This window comes from Coregonus clupeaformis, chromosome 1 (genome assembly GCF_020615455.1).
Source record: "Coregonus clupeaformis isolate EN_2021a chromosome 1, ASM2061545v1, whole genome shotgun sequence".
NCBI classification, from domain to species: domain Eukaryota; kingdom Metazoa; phylum Chordata; class Actinopteri; order Salmoniformes; family Salmonidae; genus Coregonus; species Coregonus clupeaformis.
In genome coordinates, this window is record NC_059192.1 from 60,946,437 (window position 1) to 60,961,615 (window position 15,179).

General features: G+C 41.4%; 1 protein-coding gene across 2 annotated transcripts in view; it reads right to left on the bottom strand.

The window, feature by feature from the left end:
• Window positions 1-15,179, bottom strand: part of LOC121571436 (regulator of G-protein signaling 7) — a 133,150-nt gene that overhangs the window by 39,605 nt on the left and 78,366 nt on the right. For both annotated transcript variants that reach the window (XM_041882899.2, XM_041882890.1), the window contains exon 3: window positions 2,656-2,752. In XM_041882899.2, the coding sequence (XP_041738833.1) occupies window positions 2,656-2,752 (97 nt within the window). The remainder of the gene's footprint in view (window positions 1-2,655; window positions 2,753-15,179) is intronic.

A 15,179-nucleotide genomic window follows, 5' to 3' on the forward strand; every position in this document is an offset into this window, starting at 1 on the left:
ATCTTGATCATGTGTTGCTCCTTCTCTCTTTATAGAAGCAATCAGTTACAAGGCAAAAATTCAGATTGAGGCCTTCAATCAAATTAAGGACAGAGAAATATGTGCGCACCAGACAGGTCAAGTCTTCTCTCATGCATGGCTTTGAGATGTAAATTACACTCTATAAATGCTGTGTTGTTTGGATCACCCAATTGCTGGGTTGCAGACATTGGGTCAATAGTTGGGTTGTTTTCTGTAAATACAGCAAGGTTGGGTTATTGGTGCTGGGTTATTAAGGTTGGGCTATGGATATAGTTCTCCCGCCACCAGCGCGTGAAGTCCACCAGAATACTTGCAAGTATTCTAGTTATAATGCGACTGAGTGACTGATGAGTGGAAAAAGGCTAATGTTATTTTGACAGACTAAGGGTGAGTGAAAACTGTGAAAATGTTAAGTAACAAATGTTACGAATTAGGTTAAATAGGTTGTCTTATCATAATTAGGTAGCTAGCTAACTTTAGCTTGAGCATTAGGTAGGTAGCTAGCTAAAGTTAGCTTGAGTGTTAGCTAGCTAGCTAAAGCCATTTTCTGTGCTAATATTTCTGGCTGTGGTAACGTTAGCTAGCTAGCTAACGTTAGCCTCGCGACCATGTTCACGATACTAGCTTACTGAAGTGTTGTCGGGGAATATAACTAAACGTACATTTTTTGCCAATGTCTGTTTGTCGTGGAATATAACTATATATAAAATTGATGTTGGCATTTGGCTAGCTAGATAACTATGTCATTGTCTGTTACGTCGGTAGCTAGCTAAAGTTAGCTAGCTAGCTAACTTAGCTAGCTTAGTCTGACACTTCTTCTGCACTGTTTCACTCATTAGCTAACGTTAGCTAAATTAGCTGTCTAGCTAAGTTACCATAGCTAGATTTTATTTTTTATCAATTTTTAAAACAAATCTAAAAACCTGTTTTCGCTTTGTCGTTATGGGGTATTGTGTGTAGATTGCTGAGGATTTTTTATTTATTTAATCCATTTCAGATTAAGGCTGTAACGTAACAAAATATGGAAAAAGACAAGGGGTCTGAATACTTTCCGAAGGCACTGTATGTATTGAAATGTAGGCTATGTGTGCCATTTTAAATTATATATAGTAATGGATGAGCTGTTCTTGTCTATTAATGTTCTGTGTTATGTAATGTTTAATGTTTTGTGTGGACCCCAGGAAGAGTAGCTTCTGCTTTTGCAAAAGCTAATGGGGATCCTAATAAATTACCAAAAAATACACACACTCACACACACACACTTTCACACTCACCATATACAGTACGCTGCTGCTAAAGCTCAGTCATGTATCCTGTTGCCTAGTCACTTTACCCCTACCTAAACAGTTTAAGTTTGGAAGTTTACATACACCTTAGCCAAATACATTTAAACTTTTTTTTTTACGACGTTTTTCACAATCCCTGACATTTCATCCTAGTAAAAATTCCCTGTTTTAGGTCAGTTAGGATCACCACTTTATTTTAAGAATGTGAAATGTCAGAATAATAGTAGAGAGAATTATTTATTTCAGCTTTTATTTCTTTCATCACATTCCCAGTGGGTCAGAAGTTTCCATACACTCAATTAGTATTTGGTAGCATTGCCTTTAAATTGTTTAACTTGGGTCAAACGTTTCGGGTAGCCTTCCACAGCTTCCCACAATAAGTTGGCTGAATTTTGGCCATTCCTCCTGACAGAGCTGGTGTAACTGAGTCAGGTTTGTAGGCCTCCTTGCTCGCACACACTTTTTCAGTTCTGCCCACAAATGTTCTATAGGATTGAGGTCAGGGCTTTGTGATGGCCACTCCAATACCTTGACTTTGTTGTCCTTAAGCCATTTTGCCACAACTTTGGAAGTATGCTTGGGGTCATTGCCCATTTGGAAGACCCATTTGCGACCAAGCTTTAACTTCCTGACTGATGTCTTGAGATGTTGCTTCAATATATCCACATAATTTTCCTTCCTCATGATGCCATCTATTTTGTGAAGTGCACCAGTCCCTCCTGCAGCAAAGCACCCCCACAACATGATGCTGCAACCCCTGTGCTTCACGGTTGGGATGGTGTTCTTCGGCTTGCAAGCAACCCCCTTTTTCCTCCAAACATAAAGATGGCAAAACAGTTCTATTTTTGTTTCATCAGACCAGAGGACATTTCTCCAAAAAGTACGATCTTTGTCCCTATGTGCAGTTGCAAACCGTAGACTGGCTTTTTTATGGCGGTTTTGGAGCAGTGGCTTCTTCCTTGCTGAGCGGCCTTTCAGGTTATGTCGATATAGGACTTGTTTTACTGTGGATATAGATACTTCTGTACCTGTTTCTTCCAGCATCTTCACAAGGTCCTTTGCTGTTGTTTTGGGATTGATTTGCACTTTTCGCACCAAAGTACGTTCATCTCTAGGAGACAGAACGCGTCTCCTTCCCGAGCGGTATGACGGCTAAGTGGTCCTGTGGTGTTTATACTTGCATACTATTGTTTGTACAGATGAAAGTGGTACCTTCAGGTGTTTGGAAATTGCTCCCAAGGATGAACCAGACTTGTGGAGGTCTACAAAAATATTTAGGAAGGTGTAATGTTTTTAATGTAAACTCAGTGTATTAGCACAAACGTTTTTGTTAAATCAAAACTTTTACCTGAAAAAACACTTGGAATCTTGGATAAAAAACTTTTAACAGTGCGGATAGGAATTCCATTCTTCTCATCCTGCATGCGGGCTATAACGTCCTCCATCTGGAAGAAAAGAGAGAAGACATTACAGTGGCTTGCGAAAGTATTCACCCCCCTTGGCATTTTTCCTATTTTGTTGCCTTACAACCTGGAATTAAAATGGATTTTTGGGGGGTTTGTATCATTTGATTTACACAACATGCCTACCACTTAGAAGATGCAAAATATTTTTTGGGGTGAAACAAACAAGAAATAACACAAAAAAACAGAAAACTTGAGTGTGCATAACTACTCACTCCCCAAAGTCAATACTTTGTAGAGACACCTTTTGCAGCAATTACAGCTACAAGTCTCTTGGGGTATGTCTCTATAAGCTTGGCACATCTAGCCACTGGGATTTTTGCCCATTCTTCAAGGCAAAACTGCTCCAGCTCCTTCATGTTGGATAGGTTCCGCTGGTGTACAGCAATCTTTATGTCAGACCACAGATTCTCAATTGTATTGAGGTCTGGGCTTTGACTAGGCCATTCCAAGACATTTAAATGTTTCCCCTTAAACCACTCTAGTGTTGCTTTAGCAGTATGCTTAGGGTCGTTGTCCTGCTCGAAGGTGAACCTCCGTCCCAGTCTCAAATCTCTGGAAGACTGAAACAGGTTTCCCTCAAGAATTTTCCTGTATTTAGCGCCATCCATCATTCCTTCAATTCTGACCAGTTTCCCAGTCCCTGCCGATGAGAAATATCCCCACAGCATGATGCTGCCACCACCATGCTTCACTGTGGGGATGCTGTTCTCGGGGTGATGAGAGGTGTTGGGTTTGCGCAAGACATAGCATTTTCCTTGATGGCCAAAAAGCTCAATTTTAGTCTCATCTGACCAGAGTACCTTCTTCCATATGTTTGGGGAGTCTCCCACATGCCTTTTGGCGAACACCAAACGTGTTTGCTTATTTTTTTCTTTAAGCAATAGCTTTTTTCTGGCCACTCTTCCGTAAAGCCCAGCTCTGTGGAGTATACAGCTTAAAGTGGTCCTATGGACAGATACTCCAATCTCCGCTGTGGAGCTTTGCAGCTCCTTCAGGGTTATCTTTGGTCTCTTTGTTGCCTCTTTAATTAATGGCCTCCTTGCCTGGTCTGTGAGTTTTGGTGGGCGGCCCTCTCTTGGCAGGTTTGTTGTGGTGCCATATTCTTTCTATTTTTTAATAATGGATTTAATGTTGCTCCGTGGGATGTTCAAAGTTTCTGATATTTTTTTATAACCCAATCCTGATCTGTACTTCTCCACAACTTTGTCCCTGACCTGTTTGGAGAGCTCCTTGGTCTTCATGGTGCCACTTGCTTGGTGGTGCCCCTTGCTTAGTGGTGTTGCAGAATCTGGTGCCTTTCAGAACAGGTGTATATATACAGAGATCATGTGACAGATTATGTGACACTTAGATTGCACACAGGTGGACTTTATTTAACTAATTATGTGACTTCTGAAGGTAATTGGTTGCACCAGATCTTATTTAGGGGCTTCATAGCAAAGGGGGTGAATACATATGCACGCACCACTTTTCTTTTATTTATTTTCTATAATTTTTTGAAACAAGTTATTTAGTTATACACCAACTTTGACTATGTCCATTACATGAAATCACAGGTTGTAATGCAACAAAATAGGAAAAACGCCAAGGGGGATGAATACTTTTGCAAGGCACTGTATGTAAGAAAATATGGGTTTATTATTGTCTGGAGGAGAGACTGAGGAAAGAGTCTGAAATGAGGGAGTGCTGTCTTACTGAGTTCTGAATGGCCTCTGTGACACAGATCTGGGTTGGATATTTGCAGCAGAGACACTTCTCATATCAATGTCAGTTTATGTTATTGGATTAGTGATAATTGAGTTTATCAACTCTTACAGCAAAGTTTCTGCCTAATGTGTCCCCATCCTACGTGTCTTAAAACAAACAAGACAGAACAAAATGTCACAAAAAAATACATCGCAGATCAATTTAAAAGGACACTGTGATGACTAAATCACACCTTCGAGCTAAAACCTAAAAGAAATGTGACATGACAACCTGGCTCAAAACAGACATGCCACAGAAAGACAGATCTGCATTACAACTCTCCAGGACTGGAGCACTGCTCTGCGCCATGGCTCAGCTGCCCTGGCAGATGGCCTTATTTCCAGGAACAGACAGGACGGAGTGGAGCGGAGCGTGGCCCAAATTGTCAGCCTTCACGGATGGATGCCAAGAGATATCCCAAACCAGCCCTCTGGCATGAATAAATACAGGGTAACAATGTGGCACACACACACACACAACGCAAGCCCTGCTGCTCTATTTCTGCTCCATAGACTAAAATGCACTGCCCATATACTGTATCATTTGGATAGTAATTGGGAACCATTTTCTATCCTCGTAGAATGCATTTTGTTCATTTGACTGGCTTCCCTGTGCCTCATCAACTTTCCCCCTAAGTCTGTACAGTATCTTGACAACTACACTCACACTTGTGTAGGCAACATAACCATAAAACTGCTTTCTGCGATAATTTGCAAAACTGCTGTGGCTGTACTCAGCCTGAGTACCTGAAGTTGCCATGTAAGTCTCAGTTACCATTACCTAAGCACTGGATATTTGTACCATAGAGTCTAAAATAGAGGTACTTACCGCGAAATGTTGTTCAATCATCAGATATGTCGTATATCATTTAAGATCTTAAGTGAAGGTCAGGATTTTATTTTTAGTCCTAATGGACTATTTTGATGTCCTAAGTATTTGCTGACGATAACACAGAATTGCAAATGTTGGATACAGTACTATATCAACTTAGGATGTACCAATGTATCAACTGAAATAGATTGAATATGGAACAATGGAGAGCAGACTCCACTGTAATCAATAATAATAAATTATAGATATGTAAACACACAAGGCCTTAAAATCAATTTACTATTTTGAGAAAATGGGACCAGCATCTTACAAAAAGAGCATGCCTTATTTCAAGTACCCTGAAGCCAAAACGTATTGAATAATTGGCTTGTAATGGACTGATTGAACACAGGCATAGAACATAAAGAGCTGTAGGCAGAGTATGGAGTTACAGAGATGCCTATTGTTATGATGTCTTTTCATAGTGTTGTGGGAACCAGGTTAAATGTAGTAGATAAGTGATTCTGGGTGCCGCACAGTCTGAATACCAAGGATTCCATTATGTCGAGGGAGCTTACTGAGGTTTATCTTAGAATGATTGATGGACATGATATACTGACTTGGGGTACAAGGTAATAACATTAAAGAAGGGAGTGCCCACTGAGGGTTAACAGATGTTGAAGAAGAATAGGCTATAGGGTGAATGCACCAATTTGTAAGTCACTCTGGATAAGAGCGTCTGCTAAATGACGTAAATGTAAATGTAAGAAATGTGTAACATTTGGTATATAATCTGAGATATTTTCTTTGTTCAGTAGTTCGGATAACAAGAGGCAGAGCATGTGCCCTTTGTTAGACAAACCCAGTACCGTGTCTATTAAATATTTGTATTAACTTTCCACATAGTTGTCTAAATATATTCTTGCATCCTTAATTACTTGATACCCGAGAAACTCATCATAACACCTATCTAACGTGAGATCAGATTTATAAATATGTATGTCCTACCCACTTAACGGGTGAAATTGCTGACAGACAGAGGATCGAGAGCCATGCTGGACAACTCTCATCAGATCATTTTGAGCAGTCTCTAACAAAGCACTGTCACTATGACATACAGATATCCTTAGGTCAAAGACAGCCCCTACCAGTATTCACATTGCCAATAGATCAGCCATATCTAAATGACAGCTGGCAGATTAAGACATCACACTGCCTGACACTTTTTAAAATTTAGTTACGTGATTCACTGAGCTAACCAGCAGGATTGCAGAGTGATGATCGATACTTCACACTGTCTCTCCCTCCCACTCAGTGTAAAATGCCATCAGCCTGAATATTTTGGATATTCATGCCTTGTGTACATGTCATGAAGAAGAAGAGTGTTTCTCTCTTATACTGACTGACTAGACCTAGATCCTGCTGCCTTTCTACAGCCACAGGTCTGTTTTCTGAACAGTGATTCATTAAATATGACTAAACACAAGTCTGCAAATATGGCATGACTAAAAAAAACTCCAAATATAACAAAGGCTACCACAGTGCTATTCCAACTACTTTGTAATGTGTCTCAAAATGTTCAGGGAGCACCAATGAGCATTTGAGACACAATAACAAACATTCACTTTTTAATGGACCACTAGACTTCTTATTCTGCTTCAGTCATCTAAGTGCTTCATACATCAATCTACTCACTTGAACTGCTCGCTACCAGGAAAAGAGACGGAGAAAGGAAAGCATAATCAATTCTAAGAAATATTGATCCAATTCCATTGTGAATATCTAATAAGCAGTTCAAATCTGTTTGTGGTCTACACAGAGAGAATAAAGCCATAGCAGCAGGCCCACTGTAATGAAATGAAAAGCTCCTCCATTATTCTCCTCCTCTGTGATAGATGATTGTCCCACTGCGATGCTGAAACAAAGGTGGGTGAATGGAATTATCCAGCTGCTGTTATCTGAGGACACAAGCGTATAGAATTTCACACAGCTAGAGACACCCTACACACCCTCCACACAGCGACAGACACCCTACACACTCCACACAAAGTGTTATAGAAAAGCAACACTTTGGAGTACCACACATACATACAGCACACCACACATTATGGAGCATACAGGCAGATTTTATGCAGATTTGAGTGAGAGTTGGTCATGTAGACTTCCCCTTCCCGTAACATTTTTTAATAATCCACTGCATTCAGAAACAGAGGATTGTTCACAGTACTTGGGCCTAATTTGTGATGTTATGATTTAGAACACAGTTACAGTATGTTGACAAGCAAATAGTAAAACACAATGTTGAACAGTGTGATGCATTTGCGTATTGCCTCATTCCAAAAACACAATGTTCTCACCATACCTTAGGGCAGGGATCATCATCTAGTTTCAGCCGTGGGCTGATTTTTTCTTGAGCGGATGGTCAGGGGGCCGTAAACATTATTACAAGTAGTAGCCAAAACAGATATAATATTTGACTAAAACATAATCATTTCAAACCTTGCTGACGTTTGTATACAGTCACATATATCTCTCTATTATGCGTGGGAATACTTTGGAACATATTTTCAAAATTAAAATCACATGGAGCTGATTTGCTGGTGTTTTTACAGTCTGTTATGTCAAAAAAAAAAAAAAAAAAAGTCATTTTGTTGCTCAGAAAAGTTGGGGGGCCCACGGACCGCCAGTTGGGGAAACCTGCCTTAGGGGATATGAGAAAGTCACATCTTCACAGGCAAAACAGAACATAGGCTTGTTTGAGATCCTCATTCAAATGTACATGCCATATGAACAGATCAAAATAATATACAGTGGGGAAAAAAAGTATTTAGTCAGCCACCAATTGTGCAAGTTCTCCCACTTAAAAAGATGAGAGAGGCCTGTAATTTTCATCATAGGTACACGTCAACTATGACAGACAAATTGAAAAAAATAATCCAGAAAATCACATTGTAGGATTTTTAATGAATTTATTAGCAAATTATGGTGGAAAATAAGTATTTGGTCACCTACAAACAAGCAAGATTTCTGGCTCTCACAGACCTGTAACTTCTTCTTTAAGAGGCTCCTCTGTCCTCCACTCGTTACCTGTATTAATGGCACCTGTTTGAACTTGTTATCAGTATAAAAGACACCTGTCCACAACCTCAAACAGTCACACTCCAAACTCCACTATGGCCAAGACCAAAGAGCTGTCAAAGGACACCAGAAACAAAATTGTAGACCTGCACCAGGCTGGGAAGACTGAATCTGCAATAGGTAAGCAGCTTGGTTTGAAGAAATCAACTGTGGGAGCAATTATTAGGAAATGGAAGACATACAAGACCACTGATAATCTCCCTCGATCTGGGGCTCCACGCAAGATCTCACCCCGTGGGGTCAAAATGATCACAAGAACGGTGAGCAAAAATCCCAGAACCACACGGGGGGACCTAGTGAATGACCTGCAGAGAGCTGGGACCAAAGTAACAAAGCCTACCATCAGTAACACACTACGCCGCCAGGGACTCAAATACTGCAGTGCCAGACGTGTCCCCCTGCTTAAGCCAGTACATGTCCAGGCCCGTCTGAAGTTTGCTAGAGTGCATTTGGGTGATCCAGAAGAGGATTGGGAGAATGTCATATGGTCAGATGAAACCAAAATAGAACTTTTTGGTAAAAACTCAACTCGTCGTGTTTGGAGGACAAAGAATGCTGAGTTGCATCCAAAGAACACCATACCTACTGTGAAGCATGGGAGTGGAAACATCATGCTTTGGGGCTGTTTTTCTGCAAAGGGACCAGGACGACTGATCCGTGTAAAGGAAAGAATGAATGGGGCCAAGTATCGTGAGATTTTGAGTGAAAACCTCCTTCCATCAGCAAGGGCATTGAAGATGAAACATGGCTGGGTCTTTCAGCATGACAATGATCCCAAACACACCGCCCGGGCAACGAAGGAGTGGCTTAGTAAGAAGCATTTCAAGGTCCTGGAATGGCCTAGCCAGTCTCCAGATCTCAACCCCATAGAAAATCTTTGGAGGGAGTTGAAAGTCTGTGTTGCCCAGTGACAGCCCCAAAACATCACTGCTCTAGAGGAGATCTGCATGGAGGAATGTGCCAAAATACCAGCAACAGTGTGTGAAAACCTTGTGAAGACTTACAGAAAACGTTTGACCTGTGTCATTGCCAACAAAGGGTATATAACAAAGTATTGAGACACTTTTGTTATTGACCAAATACTTATTTTCCACCATAATTTGCAAATAAATTCATTAAAAATCCCTACAATGTGATTTTCTGGATTTCTTTTTCTCATTTTGTCTGTCATAGTTGACGTGTACTTATGATGAAAATTACAGGCCTCTCTCATCTTTTTAAGTGGGAGAACTTGCACAATTGGTGGCTGACTAAATAGTTTTTTTCCCCACTGTAGCTAAATATGAATAGATCAAATATCTGATTGGTGGCTGTATCAGCTAAATCCATCCAAGACTGTGCCCTTTAAAATAAACATTCAAGCTCATATAGTGTAAATGATATGGAGAAATAAATTATTAATTTACAAGCCAGTGTTATAGAGGTGTGTTTGCATAAAGTATTAAAACGGTCTTCATGATAAGCATGCAATATTAGCCTGTTTGGTTTTCATAAAATACCATTCCATTCATCATAGTTTAAGTGAATCTGTTCCCCCACATTTTAACCAAGTAACCATTTTCTCCTAATTTTAACAGGATAATTTACTTTCAAACATATCAGGCTTGAAGCTGTCCTTCTCTCAGAGAACAGTCAGACAGTGGTATGAGCTCACTGTTTAGGGGAGACAGATCATATCAAACCCCAAATTATGAAATATGAAAAAAAAAAAATTAACTACTTTGATAATAATATTGTATACCTTCATTAACTGAACATATACACTATATATACAAAGGTATGTGGGCACCCCTTCAAATTAGGTGTATAAAATTGAGCACACAGCAACGCAATCTCCATAGACAAACATTGGCAGTAGAATGGCCTTACTGAAGAGCTCAGTGACTTTTAACACGGCACCGTCATAGGATGCCACCTTTCTAACAAGTCAGTTCGTCAAATTTCTGACCTGCTAGAGCTGCCCAGGTCAAATGAAGTGGAAATGTCTAGGCGCAACAACGGCTCAGTCGCTAAGTGGTAGGCCACAAAAGCTCACAGGACCGCCGAGTGCTGATGTGCGTAGTGCGTAAAAATCGTCTGTCCTCAGTTGCAACACTCACTACCGAGTTGCAAACTGCATCTGGAAGCAACGTCAGCACAATAACTGTTCGTTGGGAGCTTCATGAAATGGGTTTCCATGGCCGAGCAGCCACACACAAGCCTAAGATCACCATGAGCAATGCCAAGCGTCGGCTGGAGTGGTAGAAAGCTCCCACGCCATTGGACTCAGGAGCATTGAAAACGCGTTCTCTGGAGTGATGAATCACACTTCACCATCTGGCAGTCCGACGGACGAATCTGGGTTCGGCGGATGCCAGGAGAACGCTACCAGCCCTAATGCATGTCAACTGTAAAGTTTGGTGGAGGAGGATTAATGGTCTTGGGCTGTTTTATTTATTTTTATTTTATTTTATTTTAAGAGGGGGGTAGATTAGCTTTAATATTGCAGTTAGATTGTAACTTCCATCAATGTAATTGTCTGCATAACTTCCAATGTTGTTTTTTTCTCGCAAATATACAGTGAGGGACAAAGGTATTTGATCCCCTGCTGATTTTGTACATTTGCCCACTGACAAAGACATGATCAGTCTATAATTTTAATGGTAGGTTTATTTGAACAGTGAGAGCCAGAATAACAAAATAAAATCCAGAAAAATGAATGTCAAAAATGTTATTAATTGATTGGCATTTTAATGAGGGAAATAAGTATTTGACCCCTCTGCAAAACATTACTTAGTACTTGGTGGCAAAACCCTTGTTGGCAATCACAGAGGTCAGACGTTTCTTGTAGTTGGCCACCAGGTTTGCACACATCTCAGGAGTCTCCAAGTCATTAAGGTTTCGAGGCTGACGATTGGCAACTCGAACCTTCAGCTCCCTCCACAGATTTTCTATGGGATTAAGGTCTGGAGACTGGCTAGGCCACTCCAGGACCTTAATGTGCCTCTTCTTGAGCCACTCCTTTGTTGCCTTGGCCGTGTGTTTTGGATCATTGTCATGCTGGAATACCCATCCACGACCCATTTTAAATGCCCTGGCTAAGGGAAGGAGGTTCTCACCCAAGATTTGACGGTACATGGCCCCGTCTATCGTCCCTTTGATGCGGTGAAGTTGTCCTGTCCCCTTAGCAGAAAAACACCCCAAAAGCATAATGTTTCCACCTCCATGTTTGACGGTGGGGATGGTGTTCTTGGGGTCATAGGCAGTATTCCTCCTCCTCCAAACACGGCGAGTTGAGTTGATGGCAAAGAGCTCAATTTTGGTCTCATCTGACCACAACACTTTCACCCAATTCTCCTCTGAATCATTCAGTATGTGCTTTCTTGAGCAGGGGACCTTGCGGGCGCTGCAGGATTTCAGTCCTTCACGGCGTAGTGTGTTACCAATTGTTTTCTTGGTGACTATGGTCCCAGCTGCCTTGAGATCATTGACAAGATCCTCCCGTGTAGTTCTGGGCTGATTCCTCACCGTTCTCATGATCATTGCAACTCCACGAGGTGAGATCTTGCATGGAGCCCCAGGCCGAGGGAGATTGACAGTTATTTTGTGTTTCTTCCATTTGCGAATAATCGCACCAACTGTTGTCACCTTCTCACCAAGCTGCTTGGCGATGGTCTTGTAGCCCATTCCAGCCTTGTGTAGGTCTACAATCTTGTCCCTGACATCCTTGGAGAGCTCTTTGGTCTTGGCCGTGGAGAGTTTGGAATCTGATTGATTGATTGCTTCTGTGGACAGGTGTCTTTTATACAGGTAACAAACTGAGATTAGGAGCACTCCCTTTAAGACTGTGCTCCTAATCTCAGCTCGTTACCTGTATAAAAGACACCTGGGAGCCAAAAATCTTTCTGATTGAGAGGGGGTCAAATACTTATTTCCCTCATTAAAATGCAAATCATTTTATAACATTTTTGACATGCGTTTTTCTGGATTTTGTTGTTGTTATTCTGTCTCTCACTGTTCAAATAAACCTACCATTAAAATTATAGACTGATCATGTCTTTGTCAGTGGGCAAACGTAAAAAATCAGCAGGGGATCAAATACTTTTTTCCCTCACTGTATATATATATACAGTGGGGAGAACAAGTATTTGATACACTGCCGATTTTGCAGGTTTTCCTACTTACAAAGCATGTAGAGGTCTGTAATTTTTATCATAGGTACACTTCAACTGTGAGATACGGAATCTAAAACAAAAATCCAGAAAATCACATTGTATGATTTTTAAGTAATTAATTTGCATTTTATTGCATGACATAAGTATTTGATACATCAGAAAAGCAGAACTTAATATTTGGTACAGAAACCTTTGTTTGCAATTACATAGATCATACGTTTCCTGTAGGTCTTGACCAGGTTTGCACACACTGCAGCAGGGATTTTGGCCCACTCCTCCGTACAGATCTTCTCCAGATCCTTCAGGTTTCGGGGCTGTCGCTGGGCAATACGGACTTTCAGCTCCCTCCAAAGATTTTCTATTGGGTTCAGGTCTGGAGACTGGCTAGGCCACTCCAGGAACTTGAGATGCTTCTTACGGAGCCACTCCTTAGTTGCCCTGGCTGTGTGTTTCGAGTCGTTGTCATGCTTGAAGACCCAGCCACGACCCATCTTCAATGCTCTTACTGAGGGAAGGAGGTTAATGGCCAAGATCTCGCGATACATGGCCCCATCCATCCTCCCCTCAATACGGTGCAGTCGTCCTGTCCTCTTTGCAGAAAAGCATCCCCAAAGAATGATGTTTCCACCCCAATGCTTCACGGTTGGGATGGTGTTCTTGGGGTTGTACTCATCCTTCTTCTTCCTCCAAACACGGCGAGTGGAGTTTTGACCAAAAAACTCTATTTTTGTCTGATCAGACCACATGACCTTCTCCCATTCCTCCTCTGGATCATCCAGATGGTCATTGGCAAACTTCAGACGGGCCTGGACATGCGCTGGCTTGAGCAGGGGGACCTTGCGTGCGCTGCAGGATTTTAATCCATGACGGCGTAGTGTGTTACTAATGGTTGTCTGTGGTCCCAGCTCTCTTCAGGTCATTGACCAGGTCCTGCCGTGTAGTTCTGGGCTGATCCCTCACCTTCCTCATGATCATTGATGCCCCACAAGGTGAGATCTTGCATGGAGCCCCAGACCGAGGGTGATTGACCGTCATCTTGAACTTCTTCCATTTTCTAATAATTGCGCCAACAGTTGTTGCCTTCTCACCAAGCTGCTTGCCTATTGTCCTGTAGCCCATCCCAGCCTTGTGCAGGTCTACAATTGTATCCCTGATGTCCTTACACAGCTCTCTGGTCTTGGCCATTGTGGAGAGGTTGGAGTCTGTTTGATTGAGTGTGTGGACAGGTGTCTTTTATACAGGTAACGAGTTCAAACAGGTGCAGTTAATAGAGGTAATGAGTGGAGAACAGGAGGGCTTGTTAAAGAAAAACTAACAGGTCGGTGAGAGTCGGAATTCTTACTGGTTGGTAGGTGATCAAATACTTATGTCATGCAATAAAATGCAAATTAATTACTTAAAAATCATACAATGTGATTTTCTGGATTTTTGTTTTAGATTCCATCTCTCACAGTTGAAGTGTACCTATGATAAAAATTACAGACCTCTACATGCTTTGTAAGTAGGAAAACCTGCAAAATCGGCAGTGTATCAAATACTTGTTCTCCCCACTGTGTATATATATATATATATATATATATATATATATATATATATATATATATATATATATATATATATATAAATACAGTGGCTTGCGAAAATATTCACCCCCCTGGCATTTTTCCTATTTTGTTGGCTTACAACCTGGAATTAAAATGGATTTTGGGGGGGGGTTGTATCATTTGATTTACACAACAAACCACTTTGAAGATGCAAAATATTTTTTCTTGTGAAACAAACAAGAAATAAGACAAAAAAACAGAAAACTTGAGCGTGCATAACTATACTTTGTAGAGCCCCCTTTTGCAGCAATTACAGCTGCAAGTCTCTTGGGGTATGTCTCTATAAGCTTGGCACAAATAGCCACTGGGTTATTTGCCTATTCGTCAAGGCAAAACCGATCCAGCTCCTTCAAGTTGGATGGGTTCCGCTGGTGTACAGCAATCTTTAAGTCATACCACAGATTCTCAATTGGATTGAGGTCTGGGCTTTGACTAGGCCATTCCAAGACATATAAATGTTTCCCCTTAAACCACTCGAGTGTTGCTTTAGAAGTATGCTTAGGGTCATTGTCCTGCTGGAAGGTGAACCTCCGTCCCAGTCTCAAATCTCTGGAAGACTGAAACAAGTTTCCCTCAAGAATTTCCCTGTATTTAGCGCCATCCATCATTCATTCAATTCTGACCAGTTTCCCAGTCCCTGCCGATGAAAAACATCCCCACAGCATGATGCTGCCACCACCATGCTTCACTGTTGGGATGGTGTTCTCAGGGTGATGAGAGGTGTTGGGTTTGCGCCAGACATAGCGTTTTCCTTGATGGCCAAAAAGCTCCATACAGCTCTACCCTTTAGCTCAGTGCTGGCTTCTGGTATGTACGTACGGTGAATGTGGGGATGACGTCATCGATGCACTTATTGATGAAGCCAGTGACTGATGTGGTGTACTCCTCAATGCTATCTGAAGAATCCCGGAACATGTTCCAGTCTGTGCTAGCAAAACAGTCCTGTAGCTTAGC